The sequence below is a fragment of the Condylostylus longicornis genome, unplaced genomic scaffold (genome assembly GCF_029603195.1).
Source record: "Condylostylus longicornis isolate FDR11 unplaced genomic scaffold, ASM2960319v2 ptg000043l, whole genome shotgun sequence".
NCBI lineage: Eukaryota > Metazoa > Arthropoda > Insecta > Diptera > Dolichopodidae > Condylostylus > Condylostylus longicornis.
The window spans coordinates 1860854-1888587 of record NW_026578012.1 but is presented as its reverse complement, the minus strand read 5'-3'; the positions used below and the strand labels follow the sequence as shown (position 1 = coordinate 1888587).

Here is a 27734-nt window from a genome sequence, read left to right as displayed (position 1 = left end):
TGCATTATATATAAATGAAAATGGTAATGGTTCACAAATAAAATCAATTTCATTTTCATATAATTTACGATAAAGTGTTGTCACATTAACATTTTCAAGTTCTGAATCAAATTCTAATGTTCCATTAATTGATTCAATAAAAGTTGAAAATACTTTATAACCTACACCAATATATACAGTTTCATTTTTATTATTAATATACCTATGAAGCCATGGTACACGTCCTCTGTAAGCCGAACGTATTTTATAACCATGCATATTATTAATTTTTTTTGGAAATTTATAATTAAAATTTTTTAAATTTAAATTTATTGTGGTTATGTTAGGATTAAAATAAAATGTTGTAATATTAGAAATATTTTTAAAATTTTCACTCAGTTCTAATACGAATACATTCCAAAACTGTATTTTATGACACAATTCAAAAATTTCATCAAATATTTTAGAGTTTTCCAATTTATTTTCAAATATAAATATTAATTTTGGAAAAGAACGCATTTTAGTAAAAAACATAGTTAAGAATTTTACAAAATTGTAATTAACACTTGGTTGATATTTTGTTAAAATTAATAAATTTTTATTAAATTTTTCAATAAAATTGAAATTTTTATTTATTAAAACGGATTCAAAATTATTGTTATATTGAAACACGGGAATATTAGCCGTTAGTTTGCTACTTGCAATATTAAAATAATTTACAGTTTTTTCATTATAAATTAAAATGTGTTCGATTTTCTCATTTATTACAATTTTTTCGATCAAATCATCAAATTTGATTTCAAAAGATTTAATTGTAATATTTTTTATATAAATTGTTATAAAAATTATCAAAATTTTAAATTTTTCTAAATTCATAATTTGTTTGAAAAAATTTTTAATTTTATTTGTTTGAAAAAATTTCTAATTTTATTTCTTTATTTGAACAAATAAAACTAACTTGACTATACAAAATGAAACACAATTAATTTTTCAAATTCACAATCTTCTATTCACCTTTTAACGAGAAATAATTCAATTCCAATTGCAATTTGAATAAATGGCGTGCTAAAATACCATATGAAATACAAAAAAATTACACACTTTGTCATGTTTTTAATAAGTATAAATATTTTTTTCATTATTTTAACTACTTTTTCATTAACAATTCTCTTGAGTTTATTAAAAAATTATTAAGATATGAAATTGTATATTTTATACATAGAAAATAAAAATTATTGAGAATTATATTTAAGTACTTACATCGTAGAGCACATTAAATAGAAAATATTTTCATTCGATTGTATTGAAATTTTTATGCGGAAAACTTTTATTAATTATTCACTCTTTATTTATTAAATTCGATTTCTAAAATCCATTTAATTTCATTTATCATCGAAATTATTTAGACCAATTTGAATATTTCATACATATATGAATGTTATTATTTTAGTGTAATAAAATGACACATTTCAAAATTGTCTTTCGATTAACACAAAACGTCAATGCTATTATATAAAATTTAATCAAAAGTTCTCTTACCGTTAGTTTTAGATTTGATTAAAAATGACATTTGAAAAAAAATTAAAACTTATATTTTGTTATACTTTCTACCGTGTTGTATAAGAATATTCGAAAATAATTTAGAATTTATGCCGATATGGTTTGGACTTCTACAAAGCAAAAATTCAAATAAAAAATAATTAAAAATAATTTTTAAAAAAAATGTTAACAAACTTTGATTTAATTACAGAGAAATTATTTCAATTTGTTTACATATAGCGTGCTAATAAATAGATGGCGTGTTACATAATATATAATATTGTAATAATATTTATTTTACGTTAAATAGAAAATTTTTTTTTCCGATTAATTAACAAGTCCTGGTACGTTGTTTCAAAACTTGTAAATTACTAATTAATCCAAAAAGTTTATTGATGAAATCAAAATTATATGTGTAATGAAAATTTTATAAAAGAATTCAAATTGTAATGATTTTAAGTATGGCAATACTTACTAGGCATTTTCATAAACGCAGTATATTGCGATAAATAGCGAAAACTGCGCTATATTTGTGTTCATAAACAAATGTTGCTAATCAAGTTTGTTCATAAACATGTTAGCAAATCTATCACAAAAATATTTAAATTATCATGGCTAGCACAGTTAAATCAGTGCTGTGCTTTTGTTTTACCAGTTTTTGCAGTTTTTTTTAAGAATTCGCGTGTTAATTGTTATACTTAAAAATAACAAAATTTCTTTTTATTTAAGTTTTTTTTTTTGTTTTTCTTAATTTTTATTTTTCCTGAAATAGAAATTTTCCACTATTTGGCCCAAAATAAATAGATTTTTTTTGTTAATGACATTTTTTGTTTATGAACACAATACTGCAAATTCATAATAGCCAAAGGTTTTTATACAACTGTTAAAATATATATTGCGTATGTATCACATTATTGTTTTGCAGTATTGTGTTTATGAAAATGCCTACTAATTTTAATTCGAATTTTATTTTATTTATTTATGCATTTTCCGAAATCAGTAGGAACAAATATTTAAATAGAAAAGCAATAATTACACAATTTTTTAGTTTAGGAGTTAATTAACGCAATAACATTTTGTGAACCAAATATTTAATTATAGCTAGTATAAAAAAACTTAATATTATAAAAATTGAAAGGAAAATAAAAAAAAATGGGGAATGATAAAGTATTTAAGTATAATCAAACAAGAGAAAAATTCATACAAAAAACCCATTAAAATTGACGTAACAATACAAGAGAGGAAGAGAGTTGAAGTAGAAATTTTTGTACATAATACGGTTTATATTTATATTTGCTGTAGTTCATTAACAACAATTAATGGCGTCGCTTTTTCTTTTGTTTTTTTAATTTAATTTTGTTAAAGTTTTTAATTCATTTGGTAACATCTTAAATGATTTTATTGTCATATTTACGAAAAGTTATATAACAATTTATATGCGCCTATTTCAAAGTGATTATATGAGTTGCCGTTGTTTATTTATAATCATGTAGTATCATCATTATTTTACAGTTTATGTTGATGGTTTTTTTTAAATGTAAATGAATATTTTGTTGTGTTTACAATAGTTTTGAATTTTTATTTGATAATTAATAATGAAATAAATTCCAAAAAACACCATTTTAACATCATCCAAAAAAGCGTAGAAATTTTTACAGACTTCTCAAAATTAAATATTAATTTTGTAAAAATTAACTCATTCTATTCTAGAAAAATATAGACAAGAGAGAAAATTTTAATTAATTTTTTATTAAATTTTTCAAAAAAACTAGAAATTTTCATTTTTAAGAGCGAATTAAAAATGTAAGAAAATTCAGTATTGATTTTTAGTATTTATAAAAAGACTATATTGTAATTTCGTAAATCATATTAGGACTAAAAAAATAAGCAATAGTTCTATATTAAGAAGCCGTGTATGGTAATTAAGTATATAATTTAAATGGTAACACAAACCAACTGGAGTTATAATATTAGTGGAATAATTGCATGTTGCTTAATTGGAGTATTAGATCGTTATATTAATAAAACGAATGTTTATCAATCATTATCAAATTCAAGAATATTCTATGGTATTATATTTATTAAAATAGAATCTAATTCTAATTAGAAATATTCTATATTAGAATGAAATTGCATAATATTTTTAATTCATAAATTTCATATTTGTTAAAAAAAAATTTCAATCACCATTAAATTCGCTAACAGGTACATATGTATGTAGAAATCGATATTATAGTTCTTATCATGATTGGCGTTACGAATAGTATTTTTAGCAAATATGAATTTTGTGTACTTAGCGAGATATTTGGCGAATTCGCCTAAATTTTAAGTAAACAACTGTCAAATGAAAATTTTATGTGACAAACTTAGCGAATATTAACAAAATATTTTGATTTTGAGAAACTATTTTGAGATTATGATAACGCATACCTTAAAGTAGGAATAATTTAAATTTTTCGAATGAAAACATTTCAAGTTGCTGAATTCGCCAAGTTAATTTGATTCACTTAGCCATTCACTTCGCTGATAGTGATACGAGATTAATTTTATAGATCTAGGAATAAGACTGATTAGAGACAATAGAGGATATCTAGGAACTTCAATATACAAGCTATATTTTTTTCGTTTTCAATTTTGAAAGGCCATTTTCATACATTATTAAATATTCGGACGGACGATTTTATATTTAAGAAATTTTTTATACTTTTTAATAAAACAAAAATATTATAAACTTAATAAACATAAATATTTAATTTACCATTTAATTTTTTTTAAACAACATTGCATTGTAGTAAATAATTAAAAATGCAAAACGTACAATTGTTGTACAAAAGTTGATTTTGTCGTGAGAAATTTAACATGCGGTACATTAAAAAATCATTATTTATCCGAGCACCTGTTTCGTAAGACTAAAACGATTACTTATTCAGGATTCATTTGTAGCCAAGTGCTTACGTCAAATTAATATTTTGATCCACTTACAATTACAAATTGTTATTCGCTCTCGTAAATCAATTCATGTGCTTTGTCACTTCATTACCTTCCAAGGTCATTCAATAGTCAAATGTAAGAGTGAAAATTTATATATTTTAAATAAGTTAAAATTTATTATTTTTGCATAATTTACTATTTAATTTTGTACTAACTATTTTGAAAATGCATTCTCCCAAAAAAGATAAAGTACTAATACACCATCCAAATATTAAAATGTAATTTAAAATCACAAACCTTTTTACTGATATTTTTCCTGATTCATGAAAATTTTTAATTTCAGCTTGAATTGTTTTATATATGTTTGCCTTCTTAAATTTATGAAATTCTTTTAAATACCAATAGTCTAAGAGCCCACAGTCGTAGGCGGATATAATATACTCATTGATTTTTTCTAAAAATGGGTTATTCATACTCATTGGAAAACCATATAACTCATATTTTACAATCATTCCTGTAATCCTCATTAATTTTCGTAAGGATCTTTCTTGTTGTCTTAATAAAAGTTTTCCTTCTAATTCTGTTATAAAATAAGCATAAGATGTATTTAATGCAGCTCTTATCGCTTCAATTTCCTTTCCAGTTTTAATTTCCAATAAATTTGTCAATTTTGGATTTTCTGTTAAATTAATAAACACTTGCTTAAAAGCTTCACTAACAATAATTTTAAGTCCAGCCTCTTCAATATCTTCAAATGTATTGATTTCTTTTTCGTACAGTGTCTGTTGAAATAATACTGTTATTGCTGACCAATATTTTGATGTTATTATAAAACCTAATAAAATAATTATTAAATGAATAAAATTAATTCGCCAACTTTTAAAACTATTATTTTTCCAAAATGGTATATAAATAAAATAGCATAACATTCGCATAGAAAATCTTCCAATATCCCATCTTTGATATTCCAAATAATTACAAATTGATGTAATTAAAATTGTATAAATGTAGCCACAACATAATAATATACAAAAATCTTGCTTTATTGGTTTAAAATAGTATTCGTGAGGTGGTACAAGCTTACCACATGGTACTAATATATATATCTTTGTTGGCAATATTGACCGTGTTTGTGAGACTTTTTTATTAAATTTATATGATTTCGGTGAAGCTAGTGGAAAAAAATCAATTTCATTTTTATATAATTTATCATAACGTGTGGCGAAATCAGTATTTTCTAGTGTTAAATCAAATACTAATGTTGCATTAATTAATTTAGTAAAAGTTGAAAATAATTTATAAGTGAAGCCTATGTACTCAGTTTGATTTTTATTATTTTCATATCTGTAAATCCATGGTACACGGCTCTTATAAACTGTTCGTATTTTATAACCATGCATATTATTAATTTTTTTTGGAAATTTATAATTAAAATTTTTTAAATTTAAATTTATTGTGGTTATGTTAGGATTAAAATAAAATGTTGTAATATTAGAAATATTTTTAAAATTTTCACTCAGTTCTAATACGAATACATTCCAAAACTGTATTTTATGACACAATTCAAAAATTTCATCAAATATTTTAGAGTTTTCCAATTTATTTTCAAATATAAATATTAATTTTGGAAAAGAACGCATTTTAGTAAAAAACATAGTTAAGAATTTTACAAAATTGTAATTAACACTTGGTTGATATTTTGTTAAAATTAATAAATTTTTATTAAATTTTTCAATAAAATTGAAATTTTTATTTATTAAAACGGATTCGAAATTATTGTTATATTGAAAAACGGGAATATTAGCCGTTAGTTTGCTACTTGCAATATTAAAATAATTTACAGTTTTTTCATTATAAATTAAAATGTGTTCGATTTTCTCATTTATTACAATTTTTTCGATTAAATCATCAAATTTGATTTCAAAAGATTTAATTGTAACATTTTTTATACAAAATATTACAAAGATGATGCATATTTTCGCTTCTTGTGCTATCATAACTGCTATACTTCAAAAACAAAAAACTTGCTAAAAAAATATTTTAATTTTGTTGAAGAATTGAGACTGTTACCGTTTATTGAACCACAATGACCTTATACTAAAAAATATGAAAATTTTTTTACTTTCGAAAACAAAAGTATTAACTGAAGTAGCGTGTTTAATTCTTAAAGTTTTTAAAAATATAGGTAATATCATAATCTAGCACCTTGTTTAACTAAATTTTCTCATTAAATTAATTGCAAAAAAATTGAATATTTTTACAAAAAAAAAAAAAAAAAGAATTTTATAAATTTAATAAAAACATTTTTTAAATATAAATATTTAATTTTTTTTTTAATAATTTTAATAATTAATTTTTCTAAACTATAACGAATAGAACAAAGAACGATTAAAAATTTAAAGCTTGCCATAAAATTGATTTTGTTGTGGGAATTTTAACAAATGATTCAATAGAACTTCAGCTACATCAAGAGAAATTTTTGTTCATTTAAAAATTTATGTACGTAGTTTATATCTGCGCGAATGTTGTATATAAGAAAACCATATTTTAAATAGACAATCAACCACAGAGAAACTTATTTTAACAGGCAGATTATTTGACCGTATAGTTTAATTATTTAATATAAATCACCTATTTTAATAATAATTTGAAAATCATATTTGTTTCATCGTGTACAGCATGATTGTTAGAACACAATCATGCTGTACACGAATTAACCCTGCATGAAATCTCTCTAAGTACACCTTCAATTTTTGTTTATTTTTTAAGTTTTCTTTTAAATTGCATAAGTTTAACGATATCATAGAAAAAGTTATTTGATCCTTGCATTTAGTATTACTTTCATAACACATTTACAATATTACTAAATCAGAAAAAAAAATTTTTGTTTTGCAACTTAATTTTTAAAGTTTAGAAAAAAAAATTTAGAAAACTCTTTCAAAACCCAATATAAAAACAAATGATTTTAAAAATTCTTCTTCTTCTCTAATGAGCTACATCTTTTCTCTTATAATTCCATTTTTATTTTAAATAAGAATTAGGGTAAAAAAAAAATAGAAACTTTACTTCCGTAAATATCTTAAATATGCCATTTTAGAGCAATTAAGATAAGCATAATTTACAAAATTATAGTACGCTTTTTTAAGAATTCTCGGAATAAAATATTAAATAATAAATTAAGTAAATATAACAATTGTTTTTATTCTATAATTTATTTATATATTATGTATAACAAATAGAAAAAGAAGAGGTTTTTTTTTTAAACAAGTAAAAGTAAATATGGAGGAAAAAGTACAAAATAAATAAATAAATAAAACTCTTTTAACATATTAACAAACTACCATTTTGTATGTGTGTTTATGCATATATACTCTTTATATAATATATATACATACATACATAGTTGATTTCATAATACTCGTATATATATATCTAGATATTTTTTGCTTTTTTCACTTTTCCTTCAAGTAAAATACACTACAAAAGGGAGAAAAAAAACGAAAAAGGGAAAATTGCAAACTTAAAAAAAAATAATAACTTTGTTTCCTTTGGAAAACTTTTTTTATTCCTGACAATAATTCATTTGAAAACGAGCAATATGCACCATAAATATATATTTGATTTAGTATACATGCAGTATATAAGAAGTATATGCTATATACATACACACATTTTAAAAAAACAAACAAGAACTTCCTCTCAAATACAATGTTTTTATCGTTAAAGGGAATTTTTCCGCATACTTTATATGCAACGTATTTACACACACACACATATATGCATAAAAATCATGAATAAGTACATTGCGAAATTTTTTAATATTTCTTTCTGTTTTCCTATTTTTTTTTTATTTCTACCTGTTAATATTATACGAAACTATCGTGTATACTTATATAATCCCATAGCAATTTAACTATTCTAAAATTCTGTATCGAACTTAAAAGTTTTTCTAAAATTTGAAAGTGTCACGTCTATTAATGTAACAAATAAGATAGTTCAATTGCATTTATTTCAAGAGAATATTTATTTGAAAAAAAAATAAATAAAAAACTTTTTTTCAAGATTTTTATTTTACAAACTCTTTCAGTTTCTAAAAGAAAATGCATTTTGATTGATGGGATTTTGACTAATGAATTTATATACTGCACCTATAAAATGCATTATAACTACTATCACAACACCGAATATGACAGAAATAAAATAATGCTAATCAAAAATCTGGGAAATAATTTTATTAACTATAGTTCTCGATAAAAATTAAAAATGTAATTTCGAACCGCAACTTTCATTCGCTTTTAACAATGTGATATAATGTGAATGATAGTTGAGGTCCGAAAATGACCTAAACGAACCAAATTTTAAGTGTTAGAATTTTAACAATAAATTATAAATTAATTACAGGCGATAATGTAATCCGATTACGGGCTATAAATTAAATCTAATCTAAACTAATTGAAATTTTACGAATACCGAAATTTTACGAACAGCCATATATAATAAATTATCTATATGAAAATCGATTAGTAATAGACTTGTGGCATGTTTTTGGAATTAAGTTTTACTCAAAATTGGTTGTATAAGTTCTATGCTACTTTTATACATCGATATATCGAATATTCACATCCACATATCGGAAAAACAAAGTAAATAAAATACCTTATGATATATCGTATGCATAATGCCATGTACATAATAATTGCACCAAAATTCTTTCACAACTTTCAGCCATAATGAAACTGATATCATTCTATATGTAAATATTGAAATTTTAGTCTCTGAATTATATAAAAATAAACGTATACAGGGAAGAAAACAAGCGACAAAATAGGAAATCCCTTAATTCAACATCGTTTTATAAATTTAGTTGTACTTTATGTTAATTTAGAAAATTTTAAAAGTTTATTTTATTTGAAAATTGATAGGTGAACTAAAACAAAACTATTTTGACAGAAGAAACTGTTAGAAATTTATTTACTTGCATTCGTTAATTCTCTTATATATTTTATTCAGGGTTGCCGAACAGGAAAAGATTTTTAAGTTGAGAAGTCAAAATTTTAATCTTACGCACAATAAAATTCCATTCATTTTTATTTTTCCTTCTCTTACGCTTTCAAAACAACAATTAAGAGTTGTAACATATGACTTCGGAGAATGAGCATAGAAAATATAGTCAGTGACATACAAATAATTTGACAATTAAGTGTCAATAAACCGGATAAACGCTTTTTCTTCCACGAAAAATTCTTAAAATCTTCAAAGAATTTTAGAAAAAATATTCTAAAACGGCATCCTTGATTCTATTATGCAACATAGAAAATAATTTTAGAAATATTAAAAGAAACAAAAAAGAAATTTCAAATTTATACAAAAATGCCCTGTGGCAGTTTACAAAAAAGTTTAAAACAATTTAAAAGAACTACTCTCCTACTTGTTTTAAAGACTTTTTTTTTATTTCTCTTCTTTTTATTATTTTTAATACTTTGTAAAGAACGCACATAGTTTAATAATATTATATTTGCTTTTATTTTTGTTGTTTCCTTTTTTGACATTTTCTCTCTTTTTAAATTTCAAATTGAAAACAATTCGACTGACCGACTAACCACTACCATCGCCAATCAAAAATACAAAATGCGTCAAATATTTGTTTGGTTTTCGTTTTTTTTTTTCTAAATAAACTGTTTACCGACTGCATTGCATACAATAAGTGGGGTATTGTAATGGCATCAAATTTTGGATTCAAGGTTTTGGTGGGAATGTTCTTTTCTATAGTGGGGTAGCGCAAATAAACTATTTTTTGAAAGATGTCGGTCTATCGGTTTGTCTGTCCGTTTGTGTGCGCACGCGTGTATCTCAAGTTCGGCTGAACTGATTTTGATGAAATTTCTCTGGAACTTGTCTTTACATTTTTCGATAAGTGAAGAGAAATAATCCACCAATTTCCTTGTAATTTAATGTTCAAATTAGGGATGGTAAAACAATTAATCTATAAATTTTTTAGAAATATCATGGCTTGGAAACCGAACAAGGAGCTGATTCTACATTTTTTAACATATCTACGCAACTAATTGATGGAATTTCTTGAAATTTAATATTTGAGTTTTGTTTACTACAGGAAGTAACTAGCTTTTCAGGGAATTCGAATGGTAAAAGAGCAACTCTACTAAGAGCCAAATTTATATTTTTCTAGTAATGTTTACTAAAAACTTACTAAATTCCTTGAAATTGTAAAGAAGAGTTTAAAACACATTTTCATAATCTTCTGTAACACTTTCATTAAAATAGACAATACATTTTGCGGTCGGTTATTTGCTGATCATATGTCAGACTTTTTTTTATGTGTCAGCAGAGTAATTCTATGTCCTGCTATAGAATTTTATTTTATTTACGTACTCTATTTTCATTTCTCTTGCTTTATATAATTTTTTGTTTGTTTTTCTCACAAAATTTGGTTAGTGAAGCACAAAAAAAAGTTACTTTTAACTTTTAATGACACTTTGTTATAGTTTTGTCCTATGGACCTATACATACATACATACATACATTTTAGTATAATTATTAAATATTCTTTTGATTTTCTTAAAATATAAATTTTATATGGGCAGTTTCTAGGTTTTGGAATTCGTATACGAAATGTATTTACGTGTACATATATATGTAAAGTGTGTCTCTATGTTATATCAATTTATACGAGTTTGTACGTCTGTATTTTTATTCAAAAGTTTTATTTCAAATTTTTTTACTAATGTTTTTTTATGTCAAGTTTTATGTGATTACATAATCTTGAGATTTTTTTGTCCTCTCTTTCAAATAAGTTTAAGTACAGTAGAAACCTGGTATAAAGTACATTCATGTGAACAGAGAAAAATTATAGTTTTTAATTAACTTTCGGTAAATTAGAAAATAATAAAAAATTAATTGATTTCTATTTGATTTTGAATAATATTTTTGTATTTACAACAATATTTTTACAAGAGATGTCACTCAAACAGAAATATACATAGTAAATATGCAATTTTATTTACAAGAAAAAATAGATGTCGCTCATGAAATGACAATAATGCAGTTTAATTTTAAATGCGGTGAACAATGTTTTTAAAGTTGAACACATTTAAAAATATCATGTTAACACAGTTAAGTAAAAGAATTCGTTATAACAGATTTCTCATATAATAGAACTCTACTGTATGCAAACGTATATATTTTTATGTATATCAAATTTCATTTGTTTCTTAAATATGCAAACAATATACAAAAATATAGTTAAATATATATAAGTATATACAAAAATATAAATATGTAAATTTTGATTAAAATTCTTAAAGTTTTTATTTTAAATATCTTACACTAGAAAATAATAAACATATAATTTTGAGCATCTTATTTTAAATATATATTTTTTCTATATGAATGAACTCATATATACGCTTATATATTGTAAATAAATTTTTTTTGCTAAAATAAAATCATTTACTCACATTGTACATACATTGTATGCAATACATGATATAAATATTGTATATTGCCATATTTACAGTGAATTCGCGGTATTTTAAACCTGGAAACAAAAAAATTGCAATAATTTCAATTTTTTTTTCAATTAAATTCTTTAAATTGTATAAAAGACTTGCTAAAATAAAAAAAAATGTTTAGTTCCCTCAGATATAAGCTTTAGATTTAGTTTTTGCAAAAAATATTTGAGTTTTTTTGAGTTATAAAATCTTCATCCCTTTACACCTAAAATTTTTTAAAGAAAATGAATTCTGGTACGGAGAGAGAACTGGAAATTCTAATAAATTAACAAAATGCATACATCAACTTAAATAGTTTTAGTACTGGGATGAGTGTATTGAATTGAAGCAGTCTATACGTTTTGTATTCTTGGTCCAACTGAGTGAAAAACGATGAGAGAAAAAATGGAACAAGCAGAAGAAATGGTATGTTTCACTATCTTTTCACTGGTCACTGCCAAGGCAGTAAAGACTGTGTTGCTCGTTTTGTTTATATGTCCATGGTTGCCCAGAAAGCGGCTGCTGCAATTGCGAGGCTTTTGACTTATTGAAACTGGCTCAGCGGTCATCAAAATGAAATTTTAGAATTGAAATTCTAATTTCAAATAAATAAAAAACATTTTTAATTTTTAAAACAGAAAAACTTCGAAGATTCACAAAACATAAGCTTATATTTTAAGCCTTTTTCGAAGAAAATCGGCCTTAATAAAATTTAACAAATTCAAAAACTATTTTGTTACCAAAAATTCTTAAAAATTTTTCAATTATTTTCAGTTAATTAAATTTTAATAATATAAGATTAAAATTTAAATCGCATAGTTATGTTTAACCTCTATTAGAAAGTACATAGACATATGAACATAAAAGTATATGGTAACACTTTATGACAAACAACAACTATGAATTTAAAATTATCAAATATTCAAGAGAACTGTAAATTTACTGCATAGACTCTTATTTATTCAATATTTTTTTCAATACACATACACATATATATTTTTCATGTATTTTTTTCGGGTTTAAAAAACACAATGATCACATATACATATTTACTATATTTAAGCATGCATCTACATACATATACAAAAATAATCTTTATGAATGCGATAATAAACTAACTTTAAAAACAAAAAAAAAATCAAATAAAATTTTTCTATTTAAATTCTGGCGCTAAATTTTTAAATTTACTCACCTGTCTCTACCTTTCTTTTGTATAGTTTTTCACGTTATTGTTTTAAATAGTTATAAAAAAAAATATTTTTTTTTTTTCTTTTCTCTTCTTTCATATTATTTTTAAAACAATGAAAAATTCTTTTGGGGATTTTTATTTTTTCCTCCTCATTTTTTATTCTTTTTATTCTTCCTACTGAATTTATTTTTATATTTTTAATATAAAAGGATAACAATGACAATAGAAGGCAATAAAAAACGAAAACAACAAAAAAATACTTAATGAATAGAAAAAAAAAACTAAAATCTTTGAAATTTAAGAGAAAAACAAAAAAAAATTAAAACTACAAATAAATAGAATAAGTAAGAGGGATCCAATTCAGAATAACTACTATATAAAGATGGTATTACAAGAAGTGTGAAAAGATTAAATTTTATAACAGTATGAAAATTTTACCAAGTATTAATTTTAATTTTAATACGAACTCAAGTATGTAGATTGAATACTCACAAGTAAATTAGAAACAGTAGGATATTTTAAAAATTTTCAAGTGCCTGTCACATTAATAACGTCTTCAAAATTTTTTATATATATATAAATAGTGTAAGATTGAAAAAAAAATAGTAAAAAACCCTTCTATAATGATATTAGCTTTGAATAGGATTAAATTTTTCTTTTTCAAATTGAATAAAGTATTTTACATTTCATACATACTTAATATAGAAGATAGAAAAATTTTCACTCACAAATTACCCGGTAACCAATTTTATTAATTTTTCAAATTTTGTCTATTCACTGAAATCTATTCGAGTAAGCAAGAATAAAAAACTGTTTTAATATAGCATTTAGACAAAATATTGAGATTATAAGTAGGATAATAAAGAAGGAGGGCACTCATTGCCCTTAATTTTTCAAATATTTCTGTCAATTCACAATATTTCTAATTCTTATAACGATTTGCTATAAAAAGATTATTGTTATATTACAGTATGGCTTGAAGGATTTAAAAGCGCTATAATGCTATGTTTGGCTTGAAGCTCTATAACGCCATTACATTTGAATAAAATAGTTTTCAAAAACATGACTTAAATTTGATAAATCTTTTAAATTGATATTAAATTATAATTTTCGTATATTTAAAATTATCCGAATGCAGTATTAATATTATTTTAATTATAAATTTTAAAATCGTGTGACCTGTGTTTCGATATTCAACCAAAACTCTAACTCTAAAATTCAAAATCCTTTATCCAAAATGTGATAAAATGTGGAAAAAATTAAATACTTTGATTCGCTCAATTTTTTCCTAGAATGCCTGATAGTAGTACTTGCACTTTATATTAACATTAAGTTGAAAATTAGACCAATACAATTTCCCCAAAAAATTTGCTTTTGTTACCCTTAAAATTTAATTGTATCAAAAATTAACAAAAAAAAAAATATAATCAACTCATCTAATTTATTTTTTTTTCATTAACCTAAAGATCGTTTCACTTGTCTTTAAACAAAAAAAAAATTTTCAAACAATTTTTCTATTTAATAATTGTAAATTTTGTTTTTTTCCCTTCCCTCACCCTTTGTCTCTCTCTCTGTTTCTCTCTATCTCTGTCTTTCTATCTATGTCTTTTAAAACAATTTTCATATTATCACATATCATAATGAATTCAAAATGAAATTTTCTAAAAAAAAAAAAAAAAATTGTTTTCTTGTGTCCTTATTTCCTATATGCATGCCTCTTCAAATAATATTCATCCTTGTACGAACACATACAATTCCATTATAATAATGCTATTAACCAATTTAACTAACTGTACATACTATATATGTGATGAATTTTAATACACAATGACACAAGTTACTTTAAATATTTAATATTCATATGAGCGTATGTACATACTGCATATATGTATGACAACATAATTTATATAAAATATAAAGGTGAGAGTAAAGTGACATTAATGAATTTATTATGCATATATGTATATATATGTATGTGCATGTATAAGTACAATGTACATACACAAAATAAACAATCAAAAAAACGAAACAAGTAAAAAAAAACAAGTAAAAAAATATAATAAAAATTTTGCAGTCATCGCAGTAACGGTGAAAATTGCAAACTCTTCTCATACATTTATTATTCAATTATACTTAAATTTCATGATTGTAGTACAGAGTGACACACTCAGTAAAGTCTTTAATTTTGGTTAAATGCTAAAATCTAATTTTATCATACAAACGTTCGAGAATTTTTCGCTGACTTTAGTATTATTATTGTATTCCTAAATAAAAGTAGTTAATAATAATATTAAAATATTGACATAGGAAATTATCAGTACTTTAATCGAATAATTGCATACCGTAATCATAGTACAATCTGATTCAAAGTGTCAAAATTATTATGTCACACATATTTTCGATTTATTTAAATCTTTTGGTTTATATAAGGCCCTTTTTTTCTCAAAAAAAATTCTAATCTTACCTAACTCTTTAATTTTTTAATTAAATCCTGATCTAAATATGTAAATGTATGTGTTATACTATATTTTTTAAAAATTTTCATAAAATAATTTAGCGGTACACCTTATATAATGGTAGCGTTTGTTATATCGTTTAATAAGTGTTATATATACATTATTTTCTATGAGTACACAATATTATATTTGAAAACGCATTCCTGTACATTGTGTATATACACTACATTATTTTATTATATTAAATATTTAGATATACATATACAAGTACATATGTATGTATAGAATAAATTTTCTATAATATGAAACACCATAAATCTTTGAATTAATTTGATGTTCATTTCCCTTTACTTTTAAAAGAATCCGTTTTGGAATCCCAAATGGGAATTTAACATTTTTTTCTATTTTTCTTTTTCGGCTTTTTGAGTTTGTTTTTTTTTTTCTAGTAGAAAATACTCGTAAGGGTAAAAATGGTTGATAAATAGAAAATTTTTGTAAGATATTTTAGTTTTTATTCACTTTATTTTAACCAAAATCTCTATATATATATATATATATATATATATATATATATATATAAATTGTATAGTAAATAGATTACAAGTATTAGAAAAAAAAAATGGTATGAGATTTTTAACCTATCGTGTTATATAAACTTAACTTGAATATTTTTGAATGTTAAACGCATACACATACATAACAATTCTACATAAGATATTTTCACTGTATATGTTATAATGACGTTATTCTAGCGAAAATTTATGACTATGATCATTTCATTTACTTTATTTTACAAATACCATAACCTATGTATATACAGGTATATTATAGTAAACACAATCAAAATAACAAATTAAATAGTGAGAAGATGTTAAAATAATATTATTGTATATATACGTAGGTACTCGTATACCGAGTAATTTTTGAAAGGTAAAATGGTATTATTTGTTATGGTTACAATTTACTGCTATATTGAGATTGGTATACCAGTTATTTTTATGTTTAGAAAACGAAAACAATATTATAAATTTTGATAATATATCCTTTTTTATACATCTACCTATAACTGAACATATACTTTGTATACAAAATCGTATAACAGATTTAGGTTATCAAGTTTTATAATGTGCTCATTTTCAAATGAAAGCTGTATACATTATTATTGTATATTTATATGTATATGTATATATACTTAGTAGATTAGAAATTTATTACGCGATTTTGTAAAAAAAAACAAGCAAAAAAAAAACAAATAAATTGAAACAAAAAGAAAATTAAAGGCCATAAAAGGATGTTTTTCTCTTCTCTCTCTTTTTTTTTTGTTTTCTTGTTTCTCTTTGATACCAAAATACCTACAAAATAATTCTTCTCTAATATTCTCATTATTTTTAGTGATTTTGCATTGGAAAATTGTTTAATTTGATAAAATATTATACATGGTCTATATATATGTATACGGTGTTGTGTAGAGGATATAAGAGAATATACAGTGTATAAGAGATTAAAGAATATTACGAAAAGGTATAAATGAATTTATATACAGCAGTAACCGAAATTGTCATAATAATAAAAATGGGATTTAAGTTTTATTTTTATGTATTTTTCAAAAACATATAAAACACGAGAATATTTTTTTTATATCCGGTTTAGGATTTGTATATAAATTCGTGTGTATATCTGTTTAATTTGTATATTCAAGTACCGTATTATGTTAGTTAATGTGTATATTTTCGTATATGCTATATGTATGTAATTTGTGCATATGCTGCATATTGTATAAGATTTATTAAATTCATTCATGTTTTATGGAATTTTATTATATAATTTTGGTGTTTCTTTCTCTTGTTGATAAATTTTAGAAATTTCTAAATTTTAGATATGAATTCATAATTTTTTTTTTGGCAAAATATACCCATATTTGTGGCAAAAATAAAATTTTTACTTTTTAAACGTAAATTTTTTTTTTGTGGTAATTTTATTAATTATTTTCAAAAAAAAATTATTTATATATTTTTCTTATTATATTTTTATTATTATATTTTTCTACTTTATCATATTCGTTTATGCAAAATTTCAGAAGTGCATAACATAATATACGATCAAATGAGTTTGGAACTTGTAATAGCAACTACCATCACAAATCAAGAAATTTTAACTAGTTTTATTAAATACAAGAGGCCCTAATAAAATATTTATTTGTGTAAAATTTCAATACTGTAGGGCTGCAATGACTATACCTCGATGACATTCAATTTATATAGGGTTCTGCCATTTATATTATTCTTAATCATTTGTGAAAATTTGATGAGTTTAACTCAATTGGCTTTTTAGTTATAGTTAGGGTGGACGGACGGGCGGATGAACAAACAGACGGACAAATATGTTATGAAACTTATGTTTATATCTCAGGCTATTATTTCTTAACATACAAACGCTAAAACAAATTAATAATACATTGGCACGGGTATAGAAATAAACCATATATACTGTATATAGGAATGCAATAAGGTGTTAAATAATTTTTGCAAATATTTTTCTAGAAAAAATGAATATTTTTCAGAAATTATTAACTGTAGTTCAATTAATTTTTATTATGCAATTAATAATTAGTTCAATTTATTTTAAATATTAAGATTATTTCTTGCCTATACATAGTAAAATATGTCAGACACAATAGTTCGATTATTTTTCATCTCTTATTTTTTAATAACGCTTTGTGACGCAAAAAATACAAAAATTGTTAGAAGGCCCTAAAATTAAATTATACAAAAGAAATTAAAATCAAATAAATTACATTTTGTAAATATATCAAATACACATTTATAATTATATCCAAATAATTCTGTCTAAGTATCCAGATTATCCGTATAACATATATTCGTATTTATTTAAAGTCTAATTGTACAATAAGAATAATATTTTCCTTTATTCAATGCTCTACATTTAATTTTTTATTTTGTGTAATAAAACAATTTTTAGTATATGAAAAGCAAGTGCCGCTCTCAATACAAAATTTAAAAAACGTTATTATGAAACACTTTAAAAGCATTGCAAATTTTACAAAGTGTATAATGCATTAATCGGCTCAATTTAAATTTCATTTTTTTAAAATTTCAAAATTTAAGTACAAATACAAAAAACAAAAACCTCATTTGTTTGTGTTTTTTAAAAGAACTTAGTTTTATTTTTCAAATCTGGAACATTTAAACCACCGCACGTCTTAAAAAAAAACAACAACTTTTATTTTTTTTAATTTCTTTTAAAAAAAATAAAAAAAAAATTCATAATTTGTTTCATTTCACCTTGACAACTTTACCAGAAAGAGCAAAAAACAACAAGTAAGAAGAGAGAAAAAAAAAAAACAAAATTTAAAACAAAAGAAATCTGATTAAATTAAAAGAAAGAAAAAACAAAATAAAAAAATTTTTCGCTTTTTAATTTTTCCAAAATGTGTGTGTTTGTTTGTATAACAGAAAAAAACTTTGCTATACTTTGTTTCTTTACTTGTTATATTAATATTTTTAACCCCAATAAACACAAACCATATTTTATGTACAAGTTGATTTCAAAAGTCCCAAAGCACTATTATTTTGTATATAAAAATAAATATGAAGAAAATTTTAACACTTCAATCGGTTTATAAAGAAAACTTATAAAATTATAAACATAACCTAAAAAAAAAAAACAAATAATATTGAAAAAGCGATGATTGCACTTGTCTTTTAAAAAAGAAAATTATAGTTTCTTTCCTTTCCAACAATAATAAATAAATTTTTTCTTTTCATAAATTATAATTATAAATAAAATGTTTAAAATATTACAGAAATTTAAATGAGAACAAAATTGAATTTAATTTTGATGAATATTTTAATAAAATTAAAAAGAAATATTTAAAATTCACGTATTTTTTTTGAATTAAAATGAAGGTTACAATAACAACAGCGATAAATTAAAATTCTTTATAATTTTAATATTCAAATTGTTTCAATTATATAATTGTTTATTTCTGATCTAATTTACTTCTAGTACATACTATAATTTTTAATTTTGTTTTTGAAATATTTCTTCAAGAATTCAATTTAAACCGTTTAATGTATTTAATATTAATATAGTGATAAAAATGGAAGAAATATTTAAAAAAAAACAAAGGGTATTCGAATGATTTAATGAAAACCCCTTAATTTATGCAATTTTAATTCTTATAAAATATACTACTTTTAAATGTATTATTTTTTTTTACACAAGTTTCGTAATTGAAATTATGAGTATTTTAAAATTTGTTTAAATAAATGTGCTGATAAAACAAGTTTGTCTCATTTTATAAATTCATTGAGGAGAAGATATCATTAGAAAAGTATTTAATAGCATTTATGATTTGTTTTGCTAAAATACTAGTAATATTTATATCACGTATTGGGAACAAAAATTATTACGGTATGAATGACAAGTCCTCCATATAATATGTTAGCTTCATACTATATGTCATTTCAAAGCTTTGCCTAGTGTTGAACATAATTGATCATTTCAATCGTAACTCAATTTGTATGAGTTAATATAGAGTGAAATTATTCAAAAAAAAGAAATCTGTCCTCTCCTTGAATCAGTACTATTTGTATGAAGATTTACGGTATAATAAACAGATATTACCGTAAGCTTAAATTTTAAAATTATTAGCTGAAAATCTAAAAAATTGCATATTAATTTTGAATTTCTATTTCAATTATTTGCGATCTACAATTGCTACAATTATTTTACATTATTTTTACTCATTTCTTATAAACTCAATCGGCATATTGTTAATGAATGACCTTGAACTTTTTCATTTTATTATTCAAAATAAATAAAAAAAATATATTATAAATTATGATCTATGTATTTAAAAAATTTAATTTTTGAAGCAAAATAAAAAAAAATCGAAATTTTAATGATACTATACATTTAAAGTTTTTTTTACGAATCCTATTTAAAGATTTCAAAATTTATTCCACTTAATATCTAGACGTCTGTACAACATTATTAACCAATTTAATATGTGAGTAATATTTTAATTTTACTAACATATAATATGCAAAACTTAAACGACTGAAGAATTCAATTATTAAATTTCTGAGTTAAAAAAAAAATTAATTTTTAGCTGAAGGCTATGGCAGAAATGCATACATGCTTAATTACAAAATTTGAAACATTTTCGTTAATAGTTTAATTTTAAATAAAAAAAAAAGATACGCTTGATCACCGGAATTAGTATGGAAATATGCTTGTATGTAATTCCATATATTCTTGCAATTGCTATATAAATACTATTGCCCCAACGTTCAGACATTGAGTGAAAAACCCTATTTTAAATAAAATTTTCAAATACCAACATTCTATATAATTATTGTTGGTTCACTTATTGTTTTTTTCACAAAAATTCAGTTTCCAATCAAATTTTAATATTTTGTGTATAAAATTTTGCATTTTTTCTATTCTTCTATTTTGATAAATTCATTTCTATCCTCTGTTTTCTCTGATTTATTCAAAAAGAATATTTTTAAAGCGTAAAAAATTTTCACGGTTTAATAAAATTTTATTATTTCTTCTATGTACCATTCATTCCCTGGTTTATTTTGAAATATTTTTTTTATGTTAAAAACTTTCCTTCCCTTTTTTTCCTCTCATATGATATTATCCTTCATTTCTTTTTACAATAATTTTTCCTGTATTTTTTTTCCTTATTTTCTTTTTTTTTTTGTTTTTTATTAAATTTAATTATTCTCGTTCACATAAATTTTCATCAAAATCAGAATGTACATAATATCTACACACATATGCACATAAAATGTACTCATAAAAAAAAAACCCCCGTTATTCAAAAGAGAAAAAATATAAAAGCATAAAAATGAACTGCACGCCTAAAAATATGTAAAATATTTGAAGCATGTATAAAATAACAAGATATGAAAAAGAAAAATATAAAAAAAAAGAGAAAACAACTTCGTGTTACATTTATTATCTCTTCTACCGCATAAACTAAACAATTTCTGTATCAACATGTAAAACATATTATGTACAGAATAATTTTGTGTTACCATATCACATATTATATAAATGATATCGCTCCTATAGATATGCAATGTGTATGAATACAAAATATTTTTTAATAAAGAATTGTAATTTTTTTCCGTTTTTCAACATTGAATGTATTTTTTTTTTTTTTTGTTTGTTAATATACTTAATATATCAAATTTAAATATGTCTTATATACATAATATACTTATATGTATATACGTATATACACTAAATGTAATATGATATATATTTCTTTCTCTATATGTTTGTCATTTTCATATATATATATATAATTTTCATTTTCATTTCATTTTATTTTTTGTATAGGTTCTGGAAAATCATATACAATGATGGGTTCACAGGATCAAAAGGGTATAATACCAAGATTATGTGATGAACTTTTTGCCCATATAGCTGATAAAACAACAAATGATCTTATATATAAAGTAGAAGTATCATATATGGAAATATATAATGAAAAAGTACACGATTTATTGGATCCAAAACCAAATAAACAATCATTAAAAGTAAGAGAGCACAATGTATTAGGACCATATGTTGATGGATTATCACAGTTAGCAGTAACATCATTTAAGGTAAAATTAATATGATATATATATATATATATATTTTTTCTTGTGTATTATTTATTATATAGAATTTACATATATTATGTATCTACGCTATAAATATTTTCAGCGATTGTCATAAACTTGTTCTCAACAATTTATTCTTCCCTATTTTTGCATTTGTCAGCTACTTATACTATACACACATATTCTGCAATGATTAAAAAAAATTTTATGGTATATTATATTAGTAACCTGTAGTATATTGTATACACAACTCTGCCTAAACTTACGCCTACTAGATTTATGGAATGGACATTAATATTTCAAGGTCAATACTATGTAAGGCAAATGAATTTTAAATGATACTTGTTATCGTAATCCTAAATCAAGTGTGACTGTTTTTCTAACACATTGCAGTTAAAATTAATGTGCAGTGAAATATAATGATCTAACTCTTGTTGATCAAATAAATAATATAACAAATAAGATAATTAATTATGGCTACCTACATTGAAACCGTTTTCTTAAAATAAAAGTTTTGAGATTTTTATCAATAATTAATTATGGCTACCTACATTGAAACCGTTTTCTTAAAATAAAAGTTTTGAGATTTTTATCAAGAGCAGAGATATTACTGGGGGGCGTACTCTTTACAGTAGATCGATTTTGCTCATTTGCAATACCCAATATACGTCCACTAAAAATTTTTTTGCCGCTAGTTCTCTCCTTTTTTGAATGAGCGTTTCAATAAGTGAACAAACGGATGGTTATTGCTACACGGAACTATAATACGATTCTGAGCAGGAATATATATTTCGTGAGCTCAAAAATGCTTTTTTCTTAGTGTTATGCATGACAGACGACTATAACAATAAAATCATACCTGAAATAGAATATACAAATTTTAATTTCCAATGTAGCTGGGTGATAACTTCAAATTTAAATTACCTTTTAAGTTAATCTGATTTAACTCTATATAACACTTACAATGTCTTAGTGTAAGTTTGATCAACCATACATATATTAAATTTTTTCTCCTCTACTTCATTTTTAATTTAATAAAAGAAAACAAGTTCTTATTTCCCCTAATTTCAAGAGTTTTTCTTTGTGTTTCTTTTGTTATAACTTTATAACCATGATATATTAAACCCGAAAGGATATTTCTCAAGAAAATAATAAAAACAAAGCAAAACCTTGCAACTATTTTTAGGATTAAAGCAATCATATTAAACAAATATATGAGCACATATGTGTATGTGTACACTTTAATGTATACATAATATGGTCAATTTTAAAAGTTAAATATTAAATTTAGGCTATCCATGTCCTTTATTCCTAATACATTTACTATAAATATAATTTTTTTTCCTTTTCTGGAGAAAATTAACTTTTCGACAAATCAAATTGGGAAAAGACGATAATCTTATAAAAATAAATTAAGGAAAATGGAATATTTTTGTTTTAATAATTGAAAAGTTTTCTCCTAAATAGGCCTAAAAGTGGACGAATTCAGGATATTTGACAAAAAGTCGTTTTTTGTTGTTATTTCTATTTATAAATACAAAATTTTGTTTCAATATTTATTAGTCCTTTACCTAAAATACATATAAGATTTTTAAAAATTGAAAACTTTTAAATATCTGTATTTCATTCCAATCATTTAATTTAATTTTAGCTATTACCCTCTAAACAAGAACCCTGTCATTAATTTAAATTTATTTTAATTTTTAAAGACGTGAAATTCTCAACCATCCAAACTTTTCTCATAAATTTTCTGTAATTTATCATCATTTGCATTAATTTAAAATCAATACCCTAATAATTTTATTTTTTTGATTTATTAAGGATATCGATAATCTTATGACAGAAGGTAATAAATCAAGGACAGTTGCAGCAACAAATATGAATGCTGAATCATCAAGATCACATGCTGTTTTCTCTGTAGTCTTAACACAAACATTAATTGATGCTCAGTCTGGTGTAACAGGTGAAAAAGTATCCCGTATGTCACTGGTTGATTTAGCGGGTAGTGAAAGAGCTGTAAAAACTGGAGCTGTTGGTGATCGTCTTAAAGAAGGTTCTAACATAAATAAGTAAGTTATTATTAACTTTCCAATTTTTAATATACGAAAATTTCTAAAATAAATTTTCAAAAAAAAAAAAAAACAGGTCATTAACAACACTTGGTATTGTGATATCAAAATTAGCTGATCAATCTAGTGGAAAAAATCGTAACGATAAATTTGTACCATATCGTGATTCAGTTTTAACATGGCTATTAAAAGATAATCTTGGTGGTAATTCAAAAACAGTTATGGTTGCAACTATAAGTCCAGCTGCTGATAATTATGAAGAAACATTATCAACGTTACGGTATGCTGATCGTGCTAAACGTATTGTTAATCATGCCGTTGTTAATGAAGATCCAAATGCTAGAATTATAAGAGAATTAAGATTAGAAGTTGAACAATTAAAGAATATGCTAAAACATGCAACGGTACATATAAAAAATTTATTATTTTAATATAAAATAATTAATTATTAAAAATTTAAAAAATATTTTATGTAGGGTTCACCAGTTGGTGATCGAGTTGATATACATGATAAACTTGCCGAGAATGAAAATTTAATGAAAATAATGTCACAAACATGGGAAGAAAAATTAGTTAAAACTGAACGAATACAAAATGAAAGACAACAGGCACTTGAAAAAATGGGTATTAGTGTACAAGCTAGTGGTATTATGGTCGAGAAAAATAAATATTATTTAGTCAATTTAAATGCTGATCCGTCCTTAAATGAATTGTTGGTTTATTATTTAAAGGTAATAAATTATACTGTCCCATTTTGTTTTTAAATTTGCCTTATTTTTTTTTATATTATTCAACTTTATTTCCAATATAGGAACGCACATTAGTTGGTGGTCGTAGTATTAATGGCCAACAACAAGATATACAATTATCCGGCCTTGGTATACAACCAGAACATTGTATAATAACAATTGAAGATGGTGGTTTATTTATGGAACCAATACAGAATGCACGTTGTTTTGTTAATGGTTCACCAGTTATACATAAAATACCATTACATCATGGTGATCGTATATTATGGGGTAATCATCATTTTTTTAGAGTTAATTGCCCAAAAAGTGCCAATAATATGAATAATATGAGTTCTGAACCGCAAACACCAGCTCAACAAATTGATTATAATTTTGCCAGAGATGAAATAATGCAAAATGAATTGAGTAATGATCCAATACAAACAGCAATTGCTGCTTTAGAACGACAACATGAAGAAGATAAACAAGTTGCATTAGAAAAACAAAGACAAGTAAGTTTTGTAAAATATTAATTTCCAAATTGATAAATTTAAAAAACAACAATCCATTGAATAACTTGTTTTAAGCAATATTAGGTTCTGAATCATAGCAAAGAAATTCCATTATAGGTTCTGATTTTTCATATTATTTTATTAAAATATTGAATATTGGATGAATGATGAGTTATGTGGTTTTAAATTTAAAGAAATACAATAAGAATAGTTTTTCGAACATTTCTGCCGAAAATATTATCGTTCAATATCATTTTCTAACGCTGCAATCGATTTGCGTTCTCGATATCAAAATTATTTCAACGTCCCCCAATAGAGAATAATATAAAGGTATCAAATTCCAAAATCACTACTGTCAATTAAAAAGTCCAAAATGTAAAATTAATTGTTTACTTTACGAATTCTCAAAATCTCTAATATGTCAAAAATTAACACATAATTTGAAAATGTTGCTCAAATGTTTTTAAATGTTATCAACGTTAAATGGCAAACAGAACTGAGTCGATTCCGAATATCGCGTAAAATGTCATAAATGCAAAAATAAAATCACAAACAGTCAAACATGAAAACAATCTTCCGTTATTATCAAATCCGTTATAATCAAAATTTATAATACAAATTTAATATTAACAGATTTAAACTTCTATTAATATTAAATTATATCGAGAGAAATCTAATACCTATTATTTGTATTGTGTTATGCTATAATTTCATTCAGTTTGGTAATTTCACATGAAACGAATAAGAAAACCCTAATTCCCTTAAAATATTTTATAAGCTTGTGTAATTTTAATGGTATTATTTTTATTCAATAAGCTTTTTATCTACGTTATATTTTTGGAAGATATGGGAATACAAAAAATAATATGTAGATACATATATTGTGTAAAAGTATAGAAGAGACAGACAAGGTCATAAATTTTGTAATGATTTGACATCTTTCCTTTTTTTTTTCAATTTTTATTTACATTTATTTGTATCATAAGACTTTTATATGCATACATACATTCATGTACGTTTGATACACGGTTATAACTGTTATACAAATTAAACTCCTATGTTAAAAGAAAAGAGGAATTTAATTTAGTCACCATAAATGTGATTGTTCTTATTATTATCATGATTATTATTATTATTATTACAGTAAAATATATTTTTAATATATTTCAAAGGATTATTGTGCATACTTACTTCATTATTAAATTCTGCAAGCAGTTTCAAATCCTCGTATATATATATTTATGTGTCTGATTATGCATTTAACTTATTGATTACATTTTTTGTTTAAATCTTCAAATTTTGATTTATTATCTTGACAATAGATAGGGATTGTCTTTGGTTTTATTTTTGTTTCTTTTTTTTTTAATTTACTTCTCATGGTTTTTTGTTTTCCCGATTTCCAACTAAATAATCGTATCGGAGAAACGTAAGCTTTTGTTATGAGAATTTTCTTACTTGCTTAAATTTTACAGACATTTGTCTACTCCTACATAATTTTTTTTATAATTTTCTTTAAATAATTTTCATTGTTTTTTATTTGAAACCATTATATTTAATATGCAAAATTTATTTGACATTTATAGTGAATTTATTTCAAAAATATACTATAATGACATGGAGTGCTTTCAAATAAGAATTTTGAAATAAATGACTGAGGACGAGTACGCAATTCATTATACATAGATAAATTGTCTTTAAATTGGGGACAACAAAAATCACTTACATCTAGTTCAACTGTAACATATTGTACACAATGGATATAAAACACTTATTATAACATTCAATAAAATTTTACTCATATTTATACGGTATAACATTTTAATTTTCACTAGCCACGTAAATTTACTAAAAGTTAGTTAATTATAATTATTTGAAATATATTCCAAGTTATGCATTTAAAGTTTTATAATAAGTATTATTTTCATTGAAATTATAATCAATCGTCTTATTTATTTGTCTAGTTTAATTATAAAATTTTAAATGTTTCACGCTAAACTTTTTCCGAAAGTTCACTAATCACTAAACGTTAAAAATACTTGGCGTTAATAGTTAAATTCAATTGTCAGAGAATTCTACCTCTGTAAATAACATGCTATTTGAAATTTTATGACATTTAAATTTTTTTCAATTTTCATAATAATGATAACAATCATAGACAAATTTTGGACATCTGGTG

At 23.2% G+C, this 27734-nt stretch overlaps 1 protein-coding gene across 20 annotated transcripts in view; it reads left to right on the top strand.

Moving 5' to 3' along the window:
* The window catches only part of LOC129610076 (kinesin-like protein KIF13B), a 231437-nt gene that overhangs the window by 179161 nt on the left and 24542 nt on the right, over positions 1-27734 (top strand). For all 20 annotated transcript variants that reach the window (XM_055522414.1, XM_055522413.1, XM_055522424.1 and 17 more), the window contains 5 exons: positions 21981-22249; positions 24071-24318; positions 24395-24722; positions 24795-25049; positions 25130-25558. In XM_055522414.1, the coding sequence (XP_055378389.1) occupies positions 21981-22249; positions 24071-24318; positions 24395-24722; positions 24795-25049; positions 25130-25558 (1529 nt within the window). The remainder of the gene's footprint in view (positions 1-21980; positions 22250-24070; positions 24319-24394; positions 24723-24794; positions 25050-25129; positions 25559-27734) is intronic.